This window comes from Peromyscus maniculatus, chromosome 12 (assembly GCF_049852395.1).
Source record: "Peromyscus maniculatus bairdii isolate BWxNUB_F1_BW_parent chromosome 12, HU_Pman_BW_mat_3.1, whole genome shotgun sequence".
Taxonomy (NCBI): domain Eukaryota; kingdom Metazoa; phylum Chordata; class Mammalia; order Rodentia; family Cricetidae; genus Peromyscus; species Peromyscus maniculatus.
The window spans coordinates 29,405,831-29,430,364 of NC_134863.1; the positions used below are offsets into that span (position 1 = coordinate 29,405,831).

The window sequence follows — 24,534 nt, forward strand, 5'->3', positions numbered from 1 at the left end:
TAAACTTTGGGAATGATAGGGCCAAGGTGCTACCAACCCCAGCAGCCAAGACAGAGACCCAGCAAACCTCCAGAAGCCAGAAAATCAAGTTTCTTGGCTTAGTGTTTGCATAGTCTACATTTACTTTTCAGCGTGGATCCCCTGGGTTTGTTTAGAAGTTCCTTGAAAGTCATCAGACGTCTTAGGGGCGTAGAGTTGGGAGTCAGTGGCTCTAGTTTGGCATGTCCGGCCTTTCAATAGAAATTGTAAATATAGCAAACAGTAAATATACTGTGAAACCCACTTAAAACAGAGAATTAAGTATGGCAGTCTTGGGTTCAAATTCCAGCCTTGCTGGCTACTTTGTGTTGGTACATGTTACCTCTCTGAGAATCCATTTTCCTCAGCTCTGGGAGAATGGTTATGACTGAGTTTTATATACACACACACACACACACACACATATATATATATACACATATATATATACACATATACATATATATATATATATATATATATATATATATATATATATATATATATATATAAAACATCCGCTGAAGGTGGAGCACCAAATGAGTATTTCCTAGGTAGTCATTCGATTTGAGGTTATTGATGTAGATGGGGTGGTGATTTGGGTAATGTGTTGCCGGTTATTAACTATTACTAGGTGCAGATATTTGCAGAGGAGGGTCAACTCCGAGTTGAAGGGGCTGCTTTTGTTGAATGAATGTCGAATCAGTGCCCGATGGCATTTGCAGAGTGTCATAAACCTTTTATGGGTCTTTCCGGGTTTTGCTGCCAGGACTGTCTCTGGTAATAGCCCCAGGCATTCCCACTGTCCTCCTACCTCATGCAAATCCCCAAAGCCTCCTGACAGGACCTCTGCACTGTGTGCTGCCTGCCCTGGGGACCTAACTTCTCTGCTCGCTTTTCCTTGGACCCTCTCTGCCTGTCTCTGTTGATCCAGGGTCTTATCTTGTCCTCCCTCGGAGGTATGCTAAGTGCTGTCCCAGGCTGCCCGTTTGCTTGGCCTGTTTTCTCTCACTGCCAGTACCTCTTGGATTCCAATTCCAAACATGGTATCCCTCTGGGGTCACCCTTTCTTCCGGTGCCAAGAGAACATGCATTCCAAATGGAACACAAGTGTGTCTCTCCTGCTGGCTCTCACGCCTCATTCTGCTTGGGAACAAGAGAAAGCTGGATGTGGCTTCGGTGTCCCGCGCTGCTGAAGTTTCTGGTGTTGTGATCCTACTTTCTCTCAGGACAATGTGTGTTTTTCGCTGAGAACTAAATATGAAGACTATCCTAAGAAAGCCGGAGCCAAAGAAGTTTACTGGAACGCTGCAGAGAAGACAAGAGGGTTGCTGAGAGCGAGAGAGGGAGAAGAAAAAAAGAAAAAAAAAACATCCCAAACAACGAACCTCGATTTTCGATCTTCCGCGGTGTGCTATGCTCTGGCATTCTTTCTCAGAGCCACCAGAAGCATTCCTGCCAGCAAAGGTGGAGTCGGTGGTGAGGAGCCACCTGGGAGTACGGATTGATTGATTGTTTTCCCCTCGCTTTCCTTAGTGGAGAGGCCTGGAAAGGCTTGAGAGCCCCGAAGATGAGCGCCAACGGCAGCTCGCTGGGTCAGCTCCTCTGGCAGAGGCCGGTGTGCAGTAGCTGGGAGCAGAATACGGAAGGGTCTGTCTACCACCTGGCCAACTGCTTCTTGCTCATGGGCTTTATGGCAGGCAGCGGGGTGTATGGATGCTTCTACCTCTTCGGCATCCTGGGCCCAGGCTACCTCTGCTATGGGCTGTGGGGCTGGTTCGATGCCTGCGGGCTAGACATCGTCCTTTGGAACTTCCTGTTGACCGGGGCCTGCCTGCTTCAGCTGGCACATCTGCTCTATCGCCTTCGGGTGAATACCCTGCCAGAGGAGTTCAACCTCCTCTACAGGACTCTGTGCCTGCCCCTGCAGGTGCCCCTGCAGGTCTACAAGGAAATTGTCCACTGCTGCCAGGAGCAGGTCTTGAGGCTGGCCACAGAGCAGACCTATGCCGTGGAGGGGGAGACACCCATCAACCGCTTGTCCCTGCTCCTCTCCGGCCGGTAAGCGATTGGTTCTGTGTTGTCAAGGCCTGGAATTCCCCCCAGCCCACACTTCCCATGCCTAATGTCCCTTTCCATTTCGTGTCCCCCCCCCCCTCATCGAGGGAAGGATGTGGCAAGGCAAACATACCCAAATAGATTTTTCTAGGAGTGACTTTGCTTCCTCTTTCTTGACACTTTCCAAGAGGAAACTAGATCATGGAACATCGTTCAGGCTATCAAGGGTGACTGTGTTCACTTGCGGCTGCAAAGTCTGGTGAGGCCAGACCCAAAACACGCCCCCCAGCCCCCAGCCCCCCAGCCCCTCACCCTCCCACCCTTCTCTCTCTCTCTCTCTCTCTCTCTCTCTCTCACACACACACACACACACACACATACACAGTCACACACATATCCTCTAATGTGTAATGCCTACACTTGCAGCAACCTCTCTATGAGCTTTAGAAGACTGACCGTTTCAAATAAGATTGATTTGTTCCTTCCACGTGCATTTAACATTTGCTAAGCACCAACTATGTACAGGAAATAAACCCAGAAACAGGAGGTTTCCAGTGATTCCTGTTCTGCCAGGATATCAAGGAAACACCCCATGTATTTGAGCTATCCTGTACAAGCTTTGGAGTATAGTCCGTGTACTGACAGCTGCCGAGAGGAAATAGCTATGTCTTATTCCCAGTCCGAGTGTTCTATTGAGAGTCTATACTGTAATGTGAGGGCCCCACATGACAGAAGAGTAGTGATGCCCACAGATGTCTCACTGGGGATTTAGCGGAGACATATGCCTCAGAGGAAGAATGATAATTGGACATTGGCTGGCTTTAGGATCAGAGTGTGTCCACTTGGCCTCCATGGCAACGGTGGTCATTGCTGTTTAATGAGAAAACACCATGGGCTCCGTGTGTCGTACTTTATAGCATTTGTGCATTCTTTGAAATGTTGCCTCATAGCCCTTGTTCATAGACAGTCCCTTCTGTCATCTTGCTGGAGATCAACGGTGCCTTAAAAAAAAAACAATAATCAGAGCATTCTAGAAAGGAAAGGGAAAAGGGAAATGGAAGGAGGAGGGGAAAGAGGGAAGGAAAAGGGGAAAGGGAAGAAGGGAAGGGGAAGAAGGAGAGATGGAGGGAGGGGAGGAGAACAAACTAAGATGGCTGACCACACAGGGGGAAAGAGGCTTCTGACAATGGTGGACAGCTGCTGTCAAAGTCATAACATGAACTTATGTCTGCATTTATAGGATCCAATTGTTCTGTGGACTTTGACTTTCTGTTGGACTCAGAAGACATGGGTTGATTGAGTTATGAAGGGAGAGCTTTTATGGGGAGACCCCCATGTATGGGTGAATTGACAGTGTGAGCAAATGCCACAATCTGTAGACAAGCATGCACTGGGACTATTGTCTGGGTGTTCACCACCAGCTTGTAGCTAGAGTTTTCCTGCCTTGCCCACAGTCAGGACAAATCTTTGTCACCCGCCAGTCCCACAGCCGCTCAGACCCAACCAAGTAAACACAGAGACTTATATTGCTTACAAACTGTATGGCCGTGGCAGGCTTCTTGCTAACTGTTCTTTTATCTTAAATTAACCCATTTTTATAAATCTATACCTTGCCACATGGCTGGTGGCTTACCAGAGTCTTCACATGCTGTTGGTCATGGCAGCGGCTGCAGTGTCTCTCCGCCTCAGCCTTCCGCTTCCCAGAATTCACCTCTCTCCTTGTCCCGCCTACTTCCTGCCTGGCCACTGGCCAATCAGTGTTTTATTTATTGACCAATCAGAGCAATTTGACATACAGTCCGTCCCACAGCACCAGCTCCATGCTTATAGGACAAACCATGAATGGAGGGCCCTTGCCCGTTCATGAGGGTCCATGCTTTTTGTTCCTCACGGCTCCTCTGTTCAGTAGAAGGGACTAGGCTAGCAAAGGACGGCCTCTCCTCGGCCTGATGTTCATTTAGCAGAAACATACACTTATCGTATGCTCTGATGTCTCGTGTATGACAGATTGACAGCTTTACAGATTGTGTAAGCCTGTGCCCCTGGGAAGGGGGATACAAGGCTTGCCTTTCTACATAGCTTTTTCCTAGTATACTTTGAATCAACTTGCATCAGCAGTTAGAAACCAGGCCATTTCGATATTTCTCTTGATTGTCAAGGTTTGGTGGAATAAGGGTTTTGTTACTGTTCTTTTTTTAATTTTTTTTTAAAGATTTATTTATTATGTATACAGTGTTCTGCCTGCCTGTATGCTTGTAGACCATAGAAGGGCACCAGATCTCCCTACAGATGGTTGTTAGCCACCATGTAGTTGCTGGGAATTGAACTCAGGACCTCTGGAAGAGCAACCAGTGCTCTTAAGCTCTGAGCCATCTCTCCAGCCCCCTTGTTACTGTTCTTTTTTTTTTTTTTTTTTTTTTTGGTTTTTCGAGACAGGGTTTCTCTGTGTAGCTTTGCGCCTTTCCTAGAACTCACTCTGTAGCCCAGGCTGGCCTCGAACTCACAGAGATCCGCCTGCCTCTGCCTCCCAAGTGCTGGGATTACAGGTGTGCGCCACCACTGCCCGGCTTGTTACTGTTCTTTTTAACTTGTTATCATTGTTCTCCTGTCTCAGCTTTGCTGAACAGACAAGAGGAAAAAGGCTTCTAGCCAATGACTGGGCTCTGGATTTAAGATGGAATTGCTGCGTCTGGATTAGTGTAATGGTGAACACCTCCCAGTTACAGAAAAGACTCCTTCTGTGCCAGGAAGTACAGGCCTCCTATGCAGACCTCCTTGTCCTATATGGAGCATCACCTGGAGGGAGCCCTTTGCTCAAACCCCAGAAGCTTTCTCATTTGGTTTTTGACAAGGGCAGCCATCCCTTCCGACATTCAGAGAGCAAAGTGACTTCCTCAAAGACTGTCACCCTGCTAAACTATACTTACTCTTTCAGTTTCATAGACGACGAGATGTACCAACTCCTACATGTACAGCCTTCTGAACAGGTGACTGACTGCCTAAGCTATTACAGTACAAGGAAATGACCTGCCCGCTATGTGATCAAGAACACCAATGCTAAAGGACACAGCACAACCGTTAAAAACCGCCTCAGTGTGCCTTGCGGCCTGGGTCTACATTAGACAGACAGTGTTGTGTCTTGGTGACATGCTTTGGGAACCAGCTTCCTTACCTAAAGAGACGATGAGGAGAAAGGATACATACCTCAGGCATCCTTCTCTCTTGATGTCTTCTCCTTGGAGATGCTTTTTCTTGAGGTTTTATTCTCTTCAGGAATGCGCACATATGGGCACCCCCCACCCCCGTACATCTTGTTCATCCAGTCATTGTTTCTTTCTTTTTTTCTTTCCTTCCTTCCTTCTCCTATTTTTCCCTGCCTTCTTCGCACATTTCTTAAGAGTATTAAGACTCGGGATCCAGATGTGACAAGCGTTGTCTTGAACTCGTGGCGCTTAAGCCAATAATAATTACGTGCCACAATGATTAATCATGGACATGGTGTTCCCAAGGAGAGATACTAAACGTAATGAGAGCATGAAAGTTGTGGATCTTCCTTTTCGGGGAGGTCAGACAGACTCCTGCAAGGAGTCAGCCCAGCCATGAGGGAAAGTGGTCTAGCTGAAGGCAGCGTGTGTGAAGGCCCTGAGGTAGGAGAACGTTGTACTTTATTTTCTCTTACATTATCCAGGCAGTCTATATGTTTCCTAGTCTTGGTGTGAGTATGTTTCTGCCGTGAGAGGCATTCTTCTTTGAGTGATGATATAACAGGTCATTACTTAATGACTAGCAACAGTCTTCAGTAACTTGCATGCTCACACAAATATCTAGGCATTCATTGAGAGGAGACTCAAGGGTGCTTATATCCCATTAGTCAGAACTTAACCCCTTGGGTGAGTCCAGCAGCAAAGGATATAAGAAGGCATAGTCTTTAGCTGAGCAGCTACATTTCCAGCCGAAACTCTAGCAGCATGGAGGAGGAGAAGCAGAAGGTGTTTAAGAATAGACTCTCTTAGGCCGGGCGGTGGTGGCGCACGCCTTTAATCCCAGCACTTGGGAGGCAGAGCCAGGTGGATCTCTGTGAGTTCGAGGCCAGCCTGGGCTACCAAGTTAGCTCCAGGAAAGGCGCAAAGCTACGCAGAGAAACCCTGTCTCGAAAAACCAAAAAAAAAAAAAAAAAAAAAAAAAAGAATAGGCTCTCTCATTACATTCCCCAGATTTCTGCCCATCTCCATCCTTACCTGCTCATCAGTTGCCCATCTCCATCCTTGCCTGCCCATCAGTAGCCCATTTATCCTTCAAAACTCACATGGAATGTCATCTTTGAGAAGTCTGTTCCCTGCAAAGAACCAGGCTCTTCCAGCCCCCCTTCTGTGAGCCTGCTCCACCCCAGTACTCAGGACACTGATTGGCAGCCAGATATTTATGTGCCCGAGTCTTCCACTCAGCTGTGAACCTCTTAAAGGCAAGGGCCAGACTTTTCCCACCTCTGTCGCCCCCAGTGTTCAGGAGCAGGGGAGGCTCTGTGAATACTGGTGTAGTTAGGAAAAGCCCCAGAGTGACCGAAGGCCAGCTCCTTCCAAATGGGCATATGTGCCACTGAGGTTCGCTTGTCTGTTTCCTTCCTTGCCCGATGTAACTGCTTCAAAAGAGAAAGCGAATGTGAAAGCCTGGGTTTTGTGGGGAATGGAGGGAAAGGCCCTTCGTGGGTCTTGATCTATGTCTAGATGCTACATCACATCCCGAACCACTCACTGTATCCCGGCGTCCTGCTGACGGACAGGTCCCTTCTCAGCAGGGGCAAAGCACCAGGGCTAGAGTGACCTCAAGTAGTGTTAGTGGCGTTGCTAACCCTGAGCTGTAAAACAAGCCTGAGACCGTAAGAAAGGCCAGAGCAGTTGCTTAACTCATCGATAGTGTGGAATAATTATATCCATAAAATGAAAAAAAAAAACTTAATTATAATTCTTGGCTGCAGCTCCAGAAACCTACTCTATCTAGTTGATGTGGGGTAAGGCCCTTCAGAAAAAGAAAAAGGATCTCTTTCCAAACTTCAAGAAAGGCATGCAGCGTGGCCTCAGGCTGGAATAACATAAAATCCTGTCTATTGGGTCTTCTGTACAACTTTAGCTTCCCCTTCCCTGGGACCCGCTGGGACACATCCCCTTGCAAAGTCTGACTTCCGTTCTATGAGAGACGAGTTTTTAGTTCCTGGAGTGTGTTAGTTTATCCAATGTCTGATGTTGTCTCTGTTGGAAGCGCAAGTCACAGCGACTTCCCTCCAGTCCCAAAGTCTCCCAGATGCAGGTTGGAATGGCGCTGGAATGGTGTGCATCCCAGGACCATCCACTGAATGAGGTCTCTGGGACCTCGTTTCCTTATGGTTGCTGAGGTTAGAGAAGGGGTGTCCACCACCACCTACCCCAAAACTCTAGTAACATGACATCATGGCGAGAATGTAGAATCTCAGTGTTGTTGCCTGGTAACCGTATGACCTTAAGTTTCCTGACCATCTGTTTCCTTGGCTGTAAAAGAAAGAGAGAGAGAGAGAGAGAGAGAGAGAGAGAGAGAGAGGGAGGGAGGGAGGGAGGGAGGGAGGGAGGGAGGAAGGAAGGAAGGAAGGAAGGAAGGAAGGAAGGAAGGAAGGAAGAAGGAAGAACAAAATAAAACAAGACAAAACCAGTCTACCTTGCATCGCCGTGATGACTAAATGGGCAGGCACATGCGGAACATCCGTTTGTCTTTCTCACACGCTGTCTTCTTCCCCTTGCAAACGTGCTGTCCTCAGTTCTGCCGCTCCTGTATCCTGCCGGGAAGGACGGTAGAACAGCACCTTCCACAGCAGTGGCGACATTCTACATCCGTGCTGTACAATATGGCAGCCACAGATTGCACACGGCTACAGACCTAAGCACTTGGGGTAGGATCAGTGTGACTGAGGAAGTGGACTGTTAACTACACTTGATTTTAATGGGTGTGAATCTTAATTGGAAGAGCCACACGTGGGTGAGTGGACAGCAGAGCCCCAGCACCGGTTTGGATGCAGAGTGGAATCACTGGGGAGAGTCTCCTTTGTTTTCTTCTTTAGACATAATTTTTTTCATTGATTCTTTGGAAATTGCACGTGCGCCCCGATCCCACTCATATCCCAGTCCTTCCATATCCGCTCTTCACCCTTTTTTTTTTTTTTTCCGAGATAGGGTTTCTTTGTGTAGCTTTGCGCCTTTCCTGGAACTCACTTGGTAGCCCAGGCTGGCCTCGAACTCACAGAGATCCGCCTGGCTCTGCCTCCCGAGTGCTGGGATTAAAGGCGTGCGCCACCACCGCCCGGCCCGCTCTTCACCCTTATAGCATTCCCCACCAAAGGAAATTTAAAAAGAAATAAAGAGAAAATAAAACAAACAAAAAAGAACACAAAACAAAGCAAAAAACAAACAAACAACCACTCCACTCCCTCATCCCCCCCCCCCCCATGGGGAGATTCTTAAACGACCAGCGTTCAGATCTCACCCTAGTGGTGTTTCTCATTGCTTTGGGATAAGGCCCACGCCTAAGGCAGTCTTCAGGAGGTATGGCTTCCTTCCTTCCACAAGAGCTTGGTTTCCCTGTCTAACTGGGTCACATCCGCTTCGGCCTCTCCACACTGTAGCTGGGCATTGCTGCCGGAGGATTTGAGCTAGTCAGCAGTGAGTGACCTCAGCTGAGGGCACACGAGCAGCCATGACCCTTTTCCATCCAGTGTCTTCTTTCCTCTTGTCAGGGTTCGAGTGAGCCAGGATGGACAGTTTCTGCACTACATCTTTCCGTACCAGTTCCTGGACTCTCCGGAGTGGGAATCACTGCAGCCTTCTGAGGAGGGGATCTTCCAGGTAATAAGGAGCCCCGTGGCAGCGCCGCCCCGCCCGCCCAACATCACTGGAAGCACCCAACATCGCCGCCTCCCTGGCTCACATCTGCACTTTGACCACCACCAAACAGTGGTGCTGAGAGTGGGTGGGGCCATGACCTCTGCCTTCTGTGGGAGAAGCGTGCCTGAGCTCCCGAGTCTGGGGAACAGGGAGGGGGCGGTGTTGGTCCCTGACAGTCACTCGCTGCCTACAAACCTTATAAATACTAATGCCTATAGGCTAAAAAAAAAAAAAAAAAAGGCCATCCTACGTAGGGTAACCTTAACTCTAGCACTCGCTGGCTGCAGCTCCAGCCCTCCTGGTTCATGCGGCTCATTCCAGCTCTGCCAATCACCGGCCCCCCATCCCTTGACCCTGCTGCTGCCCCCCTCTCTCTGAAATGCGGTTTCCCCTCTAAACAAGCGCCACGCCCCCCAGCGCTCTTCTGAGGGCTGCTCAGGCTCACCTTCCTGCCTCCATGCCCCACAGCTTGCTTGAGCTCTTCTCTCTGTGCCGGCTCTGTGCACATCGCTCTCTAGTCTACTGACGTGAGGACATCTCCATCTCTCTGTCTCTGTCCCTGTCTCTGTCTCCACACTCCAAAATACAGTCCCAAGAACACAGTTTTTACTGAGCTGGTTGCCCATGAGCAGTTGGTGCCTCAGAAGACTCAGTGGGTCACTCACACCCATGGGGGCCGCAGGGATCCTGGCCACTCAGCCCCTGCTGACCTCTTGGCAGCCCTTCACACATGTGTGCTTCTGGATTGCAGATGATGGCTAGAAGGTGGCAGGCACTGCATGTTGTGTTGTCTTGCTCATTCACACAGCTTGCTCGATTGGCTGTTACTGTTAACAGACAAAGCATCTCCGGTCCCAAAGCATCATGCCAGAAAGTGGCAAAGCCAAGGAGGAGTCTGGATCTACTGTCTATTTTTTTTTTTCTTTCTTTAAGAAATGAAAGGACCACCATAAGAGTGGTTCACTCCACCCCCTTAGGGACCGTGCTGGACAGTTTGCTAGTCTTTGGTTCCGTGTGTCTTCTATGATGTCTACCAGAGAGTCTTCTAGCCAGCATATGAGCTAACCCCGGAACAGACGCTTGTCAGGCAATGCCACTGCCTGGGCTGGCTTCTGTCCCAATCCTGGCACTAAGCTCTGTGGTGACATTGTCAGAGAGGCAGTTCTGCTGCCATTGACAGGACCACTGGCCTTTGACCCCCTCCAGTCACATAACCTTTGTCCCATCCCCCCCTCTGCCTCGCCCAGGGGCACTCTCTGGGAACTCCCTCAGATGGGGAGAAAGACCAGAAGAGCTGGGGGGGCTGGAGGCAGCCAGACCAGGCTACATACAGCCCTGACAGGGAGGAACAGGTGGGTTACGCTCCAAAGGGAAGGCTGTCACCCCAGATGGCCTCTCGGCCCGGAACGTAAGCCTGCTCGGATTCCTCCCTTTTATATCCTGTGTGTGTGTGTGTGTGCCTCATTTAGAAGCAGTGAGGTCCACACCCTTGCTGTTGGCCGTGTAAAGCCCCATTTCCTCTTGGCAGGTATCAAATGTTGTTGTGTTACAGTTCATCTTGATCTTGCCTCTTACATAGCTTTGTTGATTGGAAGAGCCATTCCGGTGACTGCCTGAATCACCATTCACAACACGTTTAACACAAATGTCAGCCTCTCAACAATTCAGTTACCCCAGCTCTGCTGGCTGGTGGCACTGTGACGCTTCATTATTCATCCAGAGCCGAGCGGAGGCACATCCCACAGAATTTATCATTAGCCTCCAACCTGTGTCCCGTTTTTACTGGACTTGTGTCCTGTTTACATATGTTCTCATGAAGAAAAAGCTTGGTACTTATCAAAACTTTATAACAGACAGTCCTGGATGCTTGTAGTGAGGGGCGTGTGCGGTAGGTAAATGCTGGCTATACAAGCATGAGGGGCTGAATTAAGATCACCAGCACCCAACAAAAAGCAGGGCATGGTGACACGTGCCTGTAACCGGGTGGGGCAGAGACAGACAGATCTGGGGGACTTACTGACCAGCCAGTCTAGTTGAATGTCAAGTGATGGATTTCGTCTCAAAAAAAAAAAAAGGTCTAAGCAATAGAGAAAGGCACCTGAAGTCAGCTTCTGTCTCCACATGTACATGCACAGGCTAGCACACCCACATACATATATACATACATGCCCACACATACCACCCTAACACACAGACCCATACACACATACCCCCAACACACACACAACACACACACACACACACACACACACACACACACACACACACACACACACACACAAATAAAAGAAAGTAGACTTCTAGAGCACCTTCAGGGAAGGACTTTTTATCCTTAGTCGTGTGGTGGTGGTGGTGTTATGTGCACATAGGTGCAGTGCCCTGGGAGGCCAGAAGAGGGCATCAGTCAAAATTATAGGCTCTTGTGAGTGGCCCGACATGGGTGCTGGGAACCGAACCCTGTTCCTGTGGAAGAGCAGGAAGTGTTCTTAACTATTGAGCCATCTCTCCAGACTCCAAGGAAGGACATTATAAGACATGAGAAAATGACGCTAGGTTGTTTGACAATATACAAGACTGAGTCTTCATTCATTGTGCATTCCCTTCAGAGATGCCTCTGGAGAACTGAGTATATGCCAGGCACTGGTGAAAGAGTTTGGAATACATCAATGAACAGCACAGATCCTGCCCTTATTCAAGTTACATTCCAGCAGGAGAGACAAAAATAAACCCTAGATATAGCAAACAGATGAATGTGTTGGAAAATAATAACTGCTAATTAAAAGAACTGCAGACAACACAGTGTAAGGTTGCCGTTTAAATACAGTGCTCATGGGTGTCCTTGTTAAACGAGTGACAGCCTAGTAAGGGCTTGAGAGGGGACAGTGTGCACTCTGGTCATCTGTGAGACAGAGGACAGAGCAAGTGCTGCAGGTTTCAGGCACAGATAGGGAAGCACCTAGAGGTGGGGTGCAGCCAGCAGAAGAGGAAGCTGCAGAGGTGCCATTGGACCCAGACTACATAAGGGTCAGAGCATGTATTTTCTAGATGGAGCCCAGAAGGCTTTCTAACAAGCTTAACTAGTGAAGAAGGAGGCTGCTGACCGAGCACGGAGAAGGATGGGGTGGCTGCAGGAGGAGCTTGCCAGAGGGGGAGAAGTGCATCTTGGGATGTGTTCAGTTTGCTTCATCTTGGACAGTGGGGATGTTGCAGAGGCAGTTGGAATAGTCCAGTCTGGAGCCCAGGAATGAGGTCCGGGCTTGAGAGATGAATTTGGGAATGGGTTTTATGCAGATAACGCTAGAAGCCACTGGATAGGCTAGCATTGCCTAGTGAATGAGAGGATTGAGAAGCGGTCGAGAACCTGGCCTCCTCTGTTACAGTTAGGGAGAAAAAGAAGAACCAGAACTGAACCTGAAAAGAAGTCAGGAGGTTGCCCCAGGCATGTTTGGCACCCCGAGAACCCCAAGAAGATAGTGTGCCCAAGAGAGGTGACCCAGCAGAGTGCAGCTGACCCGTGGAAGCAGCAACTGGGAGGCCACGGGGGTGGGGGTGGGGTGTGTGTCTTGATTGACAGGAACAATGATTGACAGCCTTATTTGCAAAGAGCAAGTCAGAAGAAAGGAGACAGTCAGTAGAGACAGGTTTCTGTGGAGTTTGCTAAAACAGGAAATAAATATAATGGTAGCCAACCGTGAAAGTAAGACAAAGAAAAGGCGTTTCATATTTTATTCTTTTTTTTTTTTTTATGGAAGCAGTAACAGCCTACACCGGGGAAGCCCATAATCACTGTGTCTGATCATTGACGGACATCGTCAATGATGGACATTGACGTCATCCAAGTTGGGACACCCGCAGATGTTTATCTGCTCTGCGGTTGGCACCAGGTTCTTGTCTGGGACTTTCTGCCAAGGCAGAGGCTATGACTGAGCATGACAACCACAGGCTCAGCCGTTGGTAAGGGACAGATTGTGAGCATTGTTTTCAGAATTCTTAGAGGCGACATGCCTGGACACCGCAGTAATTTAACGGATGTTACCCAGCTGGTGAGGGGGGAAACCAGCAACAGCCCCTGGCCTTGATGACTAATTTAGGACCTTGGTCTAACAGTTAGGCGAGGTAGGCAGCTGTGGGGAGTAGGAAGCAGAGGATGGTACATCGGACACTGAGGAAGAGGAGAGGGGGTGGTGATGGGAGGTAAAGTAGGCAATACCTTTTTTTTTTTTTTTTTTTTTTTTGTTTTTTCGTAGAGTTTCTCTGTGTAGCTTTGCGCCTTTCCTGGAACTCACTCTGTAGACTAGACTGGCCTCGAACTCACAAAGATCCGCCTGGCTCTGCCTCCCAAGTGCTGGGATTAAAGGCGTGTGCCGCCGCCGCCGCCGCCGCCGCCGCCGCCGCCGCCGCCGCCGCCGCCACCACCACCACCACCACCACCACCTGGCCCAGATTTTTTAAGCTGTATCTTTTTAAAAGATGTATTTTATGTATTTGTTTGTTTGTTTGTTTGTTTGTTTTTGAGCTGAGGACCAAACCCAGGGCCTTGCGCTTGCTAGGCAAGCAATCTACCACTGAGCTAAATCCCCAACCCCGATTTATTTTATTTTTAATCAAGTGTATGGAGGGGGTATGTGCCTATGAGTGCAGGTACCTGCAAAGGCCAGAGGCTTTAGGTCCATTGGAGCTGAAGTTCTAGACAGTTGTGAACTGCCCCAAGTGGGCACTGGGAATCAAACTTGGGTCCTCTGCAAGAACACCAAGTGCTTTTAACCTGCTCAGCTATATTTCCGGCCCTGAATAACAAGAATTTGAGGGGTTGTATATAATCTCTAATAGAGAATGCTTCAAAAGCCAACACCATATTTCATAATCAGTATAAAGCACCCAACACAGGGCCTGACACACAGTCACAGCTCAGTAAAGTTAGCCTCGATGTCCATCTTCTCCACTCACACCCTGACCCTGCCAGCAAAAGGATTGTGTCAGCCAGATCAGAGCGAATTGTCTAAGTCCACTCCCATTTCTATGCTATCCTTGGAATGATTCCATTTTAATCTTAGCCTGCATGCTGCTCATCTTTGGTTTTGGTTTTGAGACAGGAGCCCACTCTGTAGCTCAGGCTATCCTAGAACTCACTATGTAGCCGAAGGTGGCTTCCGGTTCCTGGCCCACTGCCTCTACCTTTTGAGTGCTGGGCTTATACAGCATGAGCCACCATGCCTAACTCATCATTTTAACAAGGATTATGGAGGCCTCCTGTGTGCCAAGAACATGTTGATGCTTATTTCTCCTGCTGGCATAATCTAGTTTGCATCCTGGGCACAGTGAAGGTGCAGACATTCCTAGGCCCTTATGTACATAACTGAAGGAGGGGACCTGTTCCATCCTGCTCATGAGTTTCTTTTTCTATGCTTACACTCCTCCTTAATTCATGAGATCCTCTGGGTTTGTAACCAAGTGAAGAGCAGATTCGGAGACCTGAACCCCAGTGCTCTGGCCATCTGATACATCTTGGCGTGCTTAATTTGTGGCATTTTCTCTCAGTAAACGTTCCCCCCAGCTCTTTTGGTGACTGTTCTCCAGTCATGGTTCCTCTCCCCTTAGTACTGGAAATTCAACCTAAGGCCTTACACACACATGCTAGGCAAGTACTCTGCCTCTCTACCACGAAGTTATCTCCTTTCCAGAGCTTGAGTTTCTCCTCTAAGGTGCCCAAGCTGGCCTTGAACTTGTCAGCCTCCCACCTCAGCCTCCCAAGTAGCTGGGATTACAGGCACAGGTCACCAAGCCTGGTCTTTACATTTTTTTTTTTTTTTTCGGAGCTGAGGACCGAACCCAGGGCCTTGTGCTTGCTAGGCAAGCACTCTACCACTGAGCTAAATCCCCAACCCCCAAGATGGACCATCTTTACATTTAGTTTGTTCTCTCTCCAGCCCTCAGACGCTGCCTTCCCTTTCTTAGCCTTTCTACTCAGAATCTTTTGCAGCTGTTGTTGTTATCAGCAGTGGAACCACAGAATGTAAGAACCTAGGAGAGGGGCCGGGCGGCAGTGGCACTCGGGAGGCAGAGGCAGGCGGATCTCTGTGAGTTCGAGGCCAGCCTGGTCTACAGAGCGAGTTCCAGGACAGGTTCCAAAGCTACACAGAGAAACCCTGTCTCAAAAACAAACAAACAAACAAACAAAAACAACAACAAAAGAACCTAGGAGAGGAGATACTCAGACTGAGGCTCCAGGAGGTCATGGATAAGTGAGCAAGGGACTGTCCCCAGTTCCTGACACAGGAAATGCACATCACAGTGCACACAGGAAGCCTGTCCCTGGATGTCCTCCCGGCTAGGCCGTAGAGAGCTATCAAAATCAAAATAGCCACTTGTTTCTCTGCACTGCAAACCTCCCTCTGCTCCTAACCCCGTAGGTCACGCTGACTGCCGAGACCGAATGCAGCTACATTTCCTGGCCCCGGAAAAATCTCCACCTTCTTCTCAACAGAGAGCAATACATCTCCCGCCTCTTCGCAGCCCTGCTGGGCTACGACATCTCCGAGAAGCTCTACACCCTCAACGACAAGCTATTTGCTAAGTTTGGGCTGCGCTTCGACATCCGCCTCCCCAGCCTCTACCACGTGCTGGGGTCCTCAGCCTCAGATGGCGGACCGGAGTCTGAGAAGGACGATGAAGAAGTCTTTGAGGCGGCTGTGTCCCCCGCTCAGGCCAGGCCCATCTGTATCCTGCCAACAACAGCCCCTTGTTCTCCACCTCCAGCTACCACCAACTTCCCTGTGCCTCTGTCCCGGGCCAGGATGTCCAGACCTGACAGCGGCACCCTGGGTGAGGACTCCACCAGTCTGGTGCTGGAGGATTTTGAAGAGGTTTCAGGATCAGAGTCGTTTATGGATTATAGGAGTGATGGGGAGTACATGAGGTGAGGGCGGAGCTCACATGGGCACGCCGCCAGCTAAGGATCCTGTGTAAGTATGCAGAGGTGAAGGTGCCCGGTTCTGCCCGTGCTGGTTGTATTGGCTCCTTAGGGTGGAAGCGTGGCGGCGGCTTCCGAGTCCCGTCCCTTTCGGAGGAGGACTCGCTGCTCTAACCCAGCCCCATGCTCACAGCAGGAGCATGCTTGCATGAAGGATTTTCTAAACCTACTCACAGCTGGGGTTACATTTCAGAGAATGGACTGGTTGACATTTAGAGCAGGCCGGCGGCGGGCTGTAATCTTTGGGGGGTGGGAGGGGCTAGATTTTGCTAATAGCTACTCAAAGCACTGCTGGGACTAAGGAGGCATTGTCTGTGGCATGTGATTCACAGGGAAGAGAATGCTGGCGTCGTTCTACTGATGGTCTCCCTGGTGGATAGATAAGTTCTGGGAAGCAGCCGTTCTTAAGACTTGACTAGGACGGACTGTTAAAAATCAAAGAGACTAGTGTTGGCAGGCGAACAGTTCTGGAAAACAAACAGCCCTGTCCTGCTCTCCTCCTGCCCAGTGGCAGACGGTCTGGTCACTCAGGCAGAGGCCTGGACACTGCTTTGATCTAAACATTACCGTGACAGGTGTAGGGCAGCCTGGCTTTTCCCAGCAGCCCACATGTGTGGGCAGTGGCCTGGGCCTGGGCCTGAGTGGCTTCCCCAATGCTGGCAGGATTTCCCTCCTATGAGTGTGTACCTGGAAGAAGGCTGTGTTCAGTAGTTCTGGGAAGTCACTTTCCTGTCCCCCTGCTTGAGCTTACAATACTGTGACATTTTCCTCCGGGCTCTACCCGGTCTTGGTGGAGGCTTGGCTTTTCCTGAGGAAAACCCCTCCGTCCACAGCCTGGAAGGCATTTTAAGTGCCAGGGGCCACCACCAAAGGGACCTGTCGTTCTTTGGGAAGCACCGACAGATTTGAGGAACTAGCCCAGTGCGGAAGGCCTCGGAGGTGCACGGCGTGGATGAGTAGACGTGTATTTCCAAAACAATCCACGTAGCCGATGAAAGAAGCGAGCGAGATGCAGGCGGTGAAGACGGACATCAGCTTTAGAGATAGAGAAGTTATCATCTCCCGTGGAGTAATTCCAAGGCGCTGAGCCCCACGACAGCTTAGTTTGCTTTCCCGTTCACTGGTCCCCTCTCTGGCTTTCCACACCAGCTGCTCCATCCCACTCCATGCTGACCAGTGTGACCTGTGGATATTCATGCTGTCCAGCCTGCCTCAGCACCTCCTCGGCTCACAGGGCTCCGACTTCTGCTTCCTTTCCATCCCTGACTCCTCCTCGTCCCTGACGCCTCAGTTGGTGGCTCTAAGTGTCCCTCTTCCTCCCCACCTGCCCCGGACTTCTCCATGTTAGTTTTAGCTCTGTCCCCCCCCCCCCCCCCCGCAGCCCGCCTTTACCCAGTCTCTGCCTTTGCTCTCTCTTCTCTTCCCTAAGCACCCTTGTGTCTCCATTTTGCTAATTCTGAATCCTAACTCCTCCAGTGTCAGTACTCATTTCTCTGAGGATAAAGAAAACCACTCAAATGAAGGTCCCCAAAGCCCCGACTTCAAGGATGTTTCCCAAATGTCAGAGGACAGGCAGCAGGGTGACAAAGAAGGAGACTAGGACCTTTGTGTCTGGCTCCCCAGCGAAGGAAATCGGGATAGAGTATACTTCATGTGAGCGTTAGAAATCGCCTCAGCGGGGATAATCTGAGGCTTCCTTTTGCCGGAGCCTAACTCACTTTGGAAAATCGAGAGATGTCTTGGGGTCCTCGCAGGAGCTCATCACATAGTGTATAATTCGAATGCAGGGAGCAATCCATTGCTCATACCAAGCTGAAATCCATCTAACTTTCAGGCTTGAGCTCATCTTGCCCCCATGCTGCCCCCCCCCCCCGCCCGCGTGTGTTCTGACAGAGACAGAGCTGTCACACTGCCTTCAGACTCTTCCCTCAGAGGGAAAGCTGATGGATGCCAATGCAAGTGAACAGCTCCTGGGCAGACAGTTTGCTCTTCATAGGCTGGCAGGCTCTGGGGTCTCCACAGTGGCTGATCTGCTGGCAGAGGCCCCCTGGGTGAGCCAGGTCCAGGGCAGCAGTCCCTCCCCACAGAGTTCTCAAGTCATTCTTCCAGTTCTGCTCTGCAGGCCTCAGCTTCCCACCCCTCTGTTTGTAGAAATGAAAGGCAGGGTCCTAGAAAGCCTGTTGAACTTCAGTGCGGGACTGGGGTTGTCTTTATTATCCATGAACAGCAAGTGGGAAGCAGAGTGTTTTCCTTAGGGCACCCCGGAAGTGTCGACAGAGGAGGATAGAACCGTAGACCGAGAGAACTTCAGATAGATAACTTCAGAAGTGACCCCCCCTCCCGCCCATCCCACAATGAAAGAACTAGAAAGCACAACTGTCCGGGACTAGGCATTGGGCATGGGGTCTGCAGGGGAAACAGAAACCCAGCAAAGATCCTGTGGTACTGGGCAAGCCCTCTGGAGCCAGGTACTGATAACCTGTTTCTGTTTCTCTCCACAGCTTCCAGAACTCCTCTCCAGAACTCTCCTCAGGCTATGTCCAGAGCACAGGCCCCTTTGGCTCCAACCCACACTCCTGAGCTTTAAGGATCGCAGAGCTGTGGTCTCTGTGGCCAGATGGCTCTCTTCCATGTTCCCTGGATGGCCACTTGTATTCACTCCCCTCCTGTCATCCATCAGAAAGATCGGGGGGGGGGGGGGGGGGAGCAAGATGGGAGACGGACATGCCATGTCAGCACCACAACTGCCCCAAGGGTGATATGGAGAAACTTACCTTCATCAACCTTCCTCGTAGGAGGAAGGTCCAGAGGCACCAGGCCTGACTCCTTCTTTTATGGCTTGTAGAACCGTGGCTGGTCACACAGCCTCTGAGCCTGATCTGTCAAGTGGGGCTAGGAACTCACCTCCCAGGGTTGGTGTGAGGAGCCAATGAGTTGATTGGGTAAAGCACCTATGACGTGGCATGGCCTTGAGCGTGCACTCACTAAAGCACCCCACACCTCTCCCGGATGTTGTTGCTTTAAACTGTCTGCAAGGATCCAGTGAATTTTCCGTGTGGTTATTTTGTTGTTGTTGTTGTTGTTGTTCCCAAATAAGTTTCTATTGAAATAGAAAATTTTTAAGCCCTGACATTTTCTTCAACTTTTAAGTTGAAAATAGAAATAACTGTGCCCTGTTTATGAATCTAGCATTGAATTCATAATTAGTAGGATTGTTTAAGCTTAGCTAATTCATTTTTCTTCCTTAAACCTTTAAAAGTGACTTGCAAGTTGAGTCTGTTCTGCTCTCTTTTTATCTGGTTATTTATTTTGATTGAGACAATATGTTGCTGCTGTAGGAGACTGGTCTTGGATTCACAGCCCTCCTGCTTCCCCTCCCTGAATGCTGAATCTATTCTACGTTGCTTTTCCTTTCAAAGTCCGATGTATGTTCTGATTACCTGATGCTGTGTCAAACCTGTCCCTGATACAGTGACTTCAGACCGTTGGGGACTAGCTGGGGCAGCTAGGCAGTGCTCACCCAGCTCCATGCTATTTCTCACGCTGCTGCTCTCCGCATGTGCTTGCAACAGGAGGCATCTCAAAGGCCTTCTCGGTCAACCAGTCTAGGGTGAGACTAGAAAACTCTAACAGCTGAGGACGGATCGGCTGGGGAGCCTCGCTCCATCTCCAGTGGTTGGTTCTTGCTGCCATGTAGTTCTCTAGTGTATGAATATACCAATATACTCCTGGTATGCACATGGATCGTTTCCAGCTTGAAGTGATTAAAACGGTGTTCCTGTGGACGTCCTTGTACAGATGCTTCGGGATGCATATATTTGCATTCCCTGTACCTAGGATTGGTACCCGCAAGGCACGACTCAGGCATCCTTCAACGACAGTGGATTCTGCCAAATAGTTTTCCTAAATGGTTGTACCAACTCGCATTCCTTTCAGCAATGTTGGAGAATCCCTCTCCGGTAGTTGTCATTTTTTTTTTTCTCTCATCTTTGCCTTTTGGGTATGAATAGCAACATTTCATTGTGGCTACAGTTTTCATTTTCCTGATGAATACTAATACTCTTTTTTCCTGCCCCTTCCCCACTTTCTTGGCTAGCCTGGAGGCTAGCAAACTCCAACTATCTCCCACACCCCCGCCCCACCCTCCTCAAAGCTGGGGCTAAAGTGCTGGGACACCCGGCTTTGTTACAGGGCTGCTGGAATCCCAACTCCATCCTTCATGGCAGTGTAACAGGTGCTCTTCACCACGGAGCCATCTCTCCAGCCCCCCAATGCGCCCCCACCCCATGTGAGTGTTTTCTGTTATGAAGAAAACATTCTGTTGGCTTTTATACATTTCCCCCCCAACACATACTGTTTCCTCTAACTGGTGCCTTTCGATGAGCAGAGGTTTGATTTCCCTGTAGTGCTGTTGGTTTTGCCCTTTTCCTGTGGCTTTCTGTGTCACGTGTAAGGAGCTTGTGTCCCCCTGAAGATGGCCTTCATCTCGACCTCCTAGATGTTTTATAGTTCATGGTGAGGCCAGTGACGGCCTGTAATGGTTTTGAAGTGTGGCATGAAGCAAGGGTTCGTTTGGGTGTCCGGTTGCCTGGGCATTGGTTACCGCGATGGTTATTTTAACCCTCACACTAGTACTCGTCACCACCTTGTCAGAAGTCAAATGTCCCCGTCCCCGAGGCTCTTTTTGGAGCCGTGCGGTTGCTCTGTCTGGTTTTGTACCATCCCTGTGCTGCGTCCCGGCTCCCCTGACTATTTCTGTCCATAATAACACCACCTTGTCGTCGTCGTTGTGATGTAGTGCTATAGTAAGGTTTGCTACCTGGCAATCCAACTGTTCTCCGGTCTTGGTTGTTATAGGTCTTTCCCTTTACACATACATCTACATAAGCTTTACACCCAGCACGTCCGTTTTGAAGAACAAACAGATTAAGTGTGACAAAGGGTTATCTTTACGACACTGAATTTTAAACCTGTGAACGTGGTTTAGCATTTCATTTACGTTAGTCTCCTTTGTTTTCTCATAATCATATTTTTTTGTTTTTGAAGTAGATGTTCTTGCATATTTTTATAGTTATTCAATGAATTTGATGTGATTATAAGTACTATCATTAAATACTTTTTACGTTCTGATCGTCCGTGGCTGCTTACATAATACAACTAATTTTTGTAACTTCAACTTCCACCCAGTGATTATGATAAAAACATGTACTAGTTCTCATTATTAATCTATACATTCTGCAGCATTTTCCAGAGATGAAATAGTGACAGTTTTATTTCTCCATCCCCAGCCCATACCTCCCCTTCTTCCTTCTCTTTTCTTTCTGGTACCTGTTGGTTAGGTAAGACCTAGTACAGAGACAGAGCAGACGGCAGACTGTTGGTTAGGGAGGACCTTCAGGACAGGGACAGAGTGGACGGCAGATGGTTGGTTAGGGAGGACCTTCAGGACAGAGTAGACGGCAGACTGTTGGTTAGGGAGGACCTTCAGGACTGGGGCAGAGGGGACAGCAGACGGTTGGTTAGGGAGGACCTTCAGGACAGAGCAGACGGCAGACTGTTGGTTAGGGAGGACCTTCAGGACAGGGGCAGAGGGGACAGCAGACGGTTGGTTAGGGAGGACCTTCAGGACAGAGCAGACGGCAGACTGTTGGTTAGGGAGGACCTTCAGGACAGAGTGGACAGCAGACTTGGTTAGGGAGGACCTTCAGGACAGAGTGGACAGCAGACTTGGTTAGGGAGGACCTTCAGGACAGAGTGGATGGCAGACTTGGTTAGGGAGGACCTTCAGGACAGGGGCAGAATGGACAGCAGACTTGGTTAGGGAGGACCTTCAGGACAGAGTGGACGGCAGACTTGGTTAGGGAGGACCTTCAGGACAGAGCGGACGGCAGACTTGGTTAGGGAGGACCTTCAGGACAGGAGCAGAGTGGACGGCAGACAGTTGGTTAGGGAGGACCTTCAGGACAGGGACAGAGTGGACAGCAGACTTGGTTAGGGAGGACCTTCAGGACAGAGTGGACGGCAGACTTGGTTAGGGAGGACCTTCAGGACAGGAGCAGAGTGGACGGCAGACGGTTGGTTAGGGAGGACCTTCAGGACAGAGCGGACGGCAGACTTGGTTAGGGAGGACCTTCAGGACAGGGGCAGAGTGGATGGCAGAAGGCATCTTCCCTTTACGCTTACCTAGAGGAAAATATTTTTGATATTTTGCCACTCGTCTAAGGGGTGCTGCTTTTTTTTTAACTTAAGAAAAAATTGAAACAAAAACAGGGTCTCACAGTGTTTTCAACTAGCAACCTTCCTGTATCTGCCCCTGAGCGGTGCTTTCATGGGCATGTACCGATGTACCGTGGCTTTTCTTTTTCAGATGAAAGTTCTCTATATTCCTGTTTCTTTAAAACATGAATGACTATCGATCATATCAAATGGTTTTCCTTGTCTTTTGTTGCTGTTGTTTTGTTTTGAGGATTTCTTCATGTAGCCCAGGCTGGACCGAAACTTGCCGTGTACCCAAGGATGGCCTTGAACTCCTGTTCCTCCTGCCTCCACTTCCCAAATGCTGAGATTACAGGCATGTGCCACCATACCAGGCTTCTCCGTTTATTGAGATTTTTTTTCTCCTTTGTCCTGTTAACACCGTAAATTCTACAAGTAGGATACATATTTTTTAAAAGCAAATAAATAAATAAATAAATAAATAAATAAATAAGAACAAAAACCCCTTGCATTCCTGGAATGAATCTATCTTATTCCTAGAATAAACCCAGCTTTATGATATTTTCATGTATTTCTGGATTTGGTTTGAGAACATGTTGTCAGGTTTGAGTATCAGAATCACACTCACTTTATAACACGAGTTGGGATCTCTCCTTCTCTCCTTACCTTTTCCTTTTCTCCTTCTGTCCATTCTCCGGAAGAGACATTTAAACCAAAGCATCATTTTTTAGTCGCACCCACCCCCTCCCCCTTTGCCTACTCTGTCTTCTTTCCTCTTTGCTAATTTGTTCCTGCCCCAAACCTTGGGGACCTTCTGTCAGACTGTCAGTTCTGTCCCCAGACTCTGTGCCACCCTCCTCCACGGTCAGCACGAACACGGAGCCAGCGTTACTCCAGAATGAGACTCCCTGTGATGTACCGCAGCAATGTCCCTCCTCACCACAATCTACTCCACCCACAGCACAAGGCTCATCTGGATGTGTGGGAGTCTGAATGCCTTTCACTATGGTGTGCAAGAGTCCAGTGAAACCACCAAGCTGGACCACTCCGTGGGTAGAAAGAAAGGTTTATTGTGGGTCAAACTGCCAAGGCTGTGGACAGGGGCAGAGAGATGTAGAATGACGGAAAAGCAAACAGATTTTACATGAGTCAGCAGGGTGGGAATCTTTGAGCTGAAATTGTCCAGATTAGCCAGGAACTAGGTGCCCCTTGCTCAAGGTAGTTGGCCTTTGGGGGGCAGATTAAGGAATTAAGGGACATCACTGGTAAACAGAAATATGCCGGATGAGATCCAATTTTCTGGTAAACAGAAACCCGGCTTTAGGATCTGTTTACCCAATAACAATCCTTGTGTTTACCCAATAACAATCCTTGTGTTTACCCAATAACAATCCTTGTGTTTACCCAATAACAATTCTTGTGTTTACCCAATAACAATCCTTGTCTTTACCCAATAACAATCCTTGTGTTTACCCAGCCAAAGTCCTTCTGTTTAGGATATTGTCACCAGCACTACCATTTTGGGGAACCCGATTTGGACCTAACAACCATAAGGAAAATAAATAAATGTGTAAGAGCTCATCATTCTCCAGCTCATAATTTTAAATGATTCTCTATTCCACTTGAATAAAATCTGAACCTCTTGCTGTGTGACATTGGCATAAGGTTTATTCACTGAGGGGCTCTGTGACTGACAGGGGCATCTGTCTGTCTTGCTGCAGTTCAGTGATTCAATTGATTTTGATCATTGGGTGTTCTCATCTTCAGGAAGAAACCCATTTTCTTTCCTCTGCTTTGAACTGGGAGCACTCACCACCATTCATTGATTAGACTTTGTCACACTGACCCAGTTAACATCCACTTTGGCTTTTGTCTTAGGGTTTCTATTGCTGTGAAGAGATGCTATGACCATGGCAATGCTTATAAAGGAAAACATTTAACTGGGGCTGGCTTACAGTTTCCAAGGTTTAGTCCATTGTCATCATGGTGAGAAGCATGACAGCATGCAGGCAGATCTGGTGCTGGAGAAGGAGCTGAGAGTTCTATACCTTGATCCATAGGCAGCAGAAGGAGACTATGTGCCATGCATGGGCATGGCTTGAGCATATGAGACCTCAAAGCCCACTACCCCCACAGAAGGCACACTTCTTCTAGCAAGGCCACACCTACTCTAACAAGGCCACACCTACTCTAACAAGGCCACACCTCCTTATAGTGCCACTCCCTATGGGTCAAACATTCCAATACATGAGTCTATGGAGCCATACCTATTCAAGCCACCACAGCTTTGTTGATCAAAGGGGTGGGCAGAGACTACAGAGAAGCAAATGGATTGCCAGGCAATTTCTACTCTTCAGTCTTCCCTGT

At 49.0% G+C, this 24,534-nt stretch overlaps 1 protein-coding gene across 2 annotated transcripts; it reads left to right on the forward strand.

The window, feature by feature from the left end:
- The first annotated feature begins 868 nt into the window (after positions 1–868).
- On the forward strand, positions 869–21,082 carry Popdc2 (popeye domain cAMP effector 2). 2 transcript variants are annotated; one of them, XM_006975738.4, is made up of 4 exons: positions 869–2,079; positions 8,834–8,942; positions 15,392–15,803; positions 18,453–21,082. In XM_006975738.4, exons 1-4 carry the CDS (start codon positions 1,589–1,591, stop codon positions 18,536–18,538), a joined length of 1,098 nt encoding a protein of 365 aa, XP_006975800.1. In that variant the 5' UTR covers positions 869–1,588; the 3' UTR covers positions 18,539–21,082. The 2 variants fall into 2 exon arrangements, with proteins under 2 accessions (XP_006975800.1, XP_006975799.1); XM_006975737.4 differs by having other exon boundaries at positions 870–2,079; positions 15,392–15,943.
- The last annotated feature ends 3,452 nt before the right edge of the window (positions 21,083–24,534 follow it).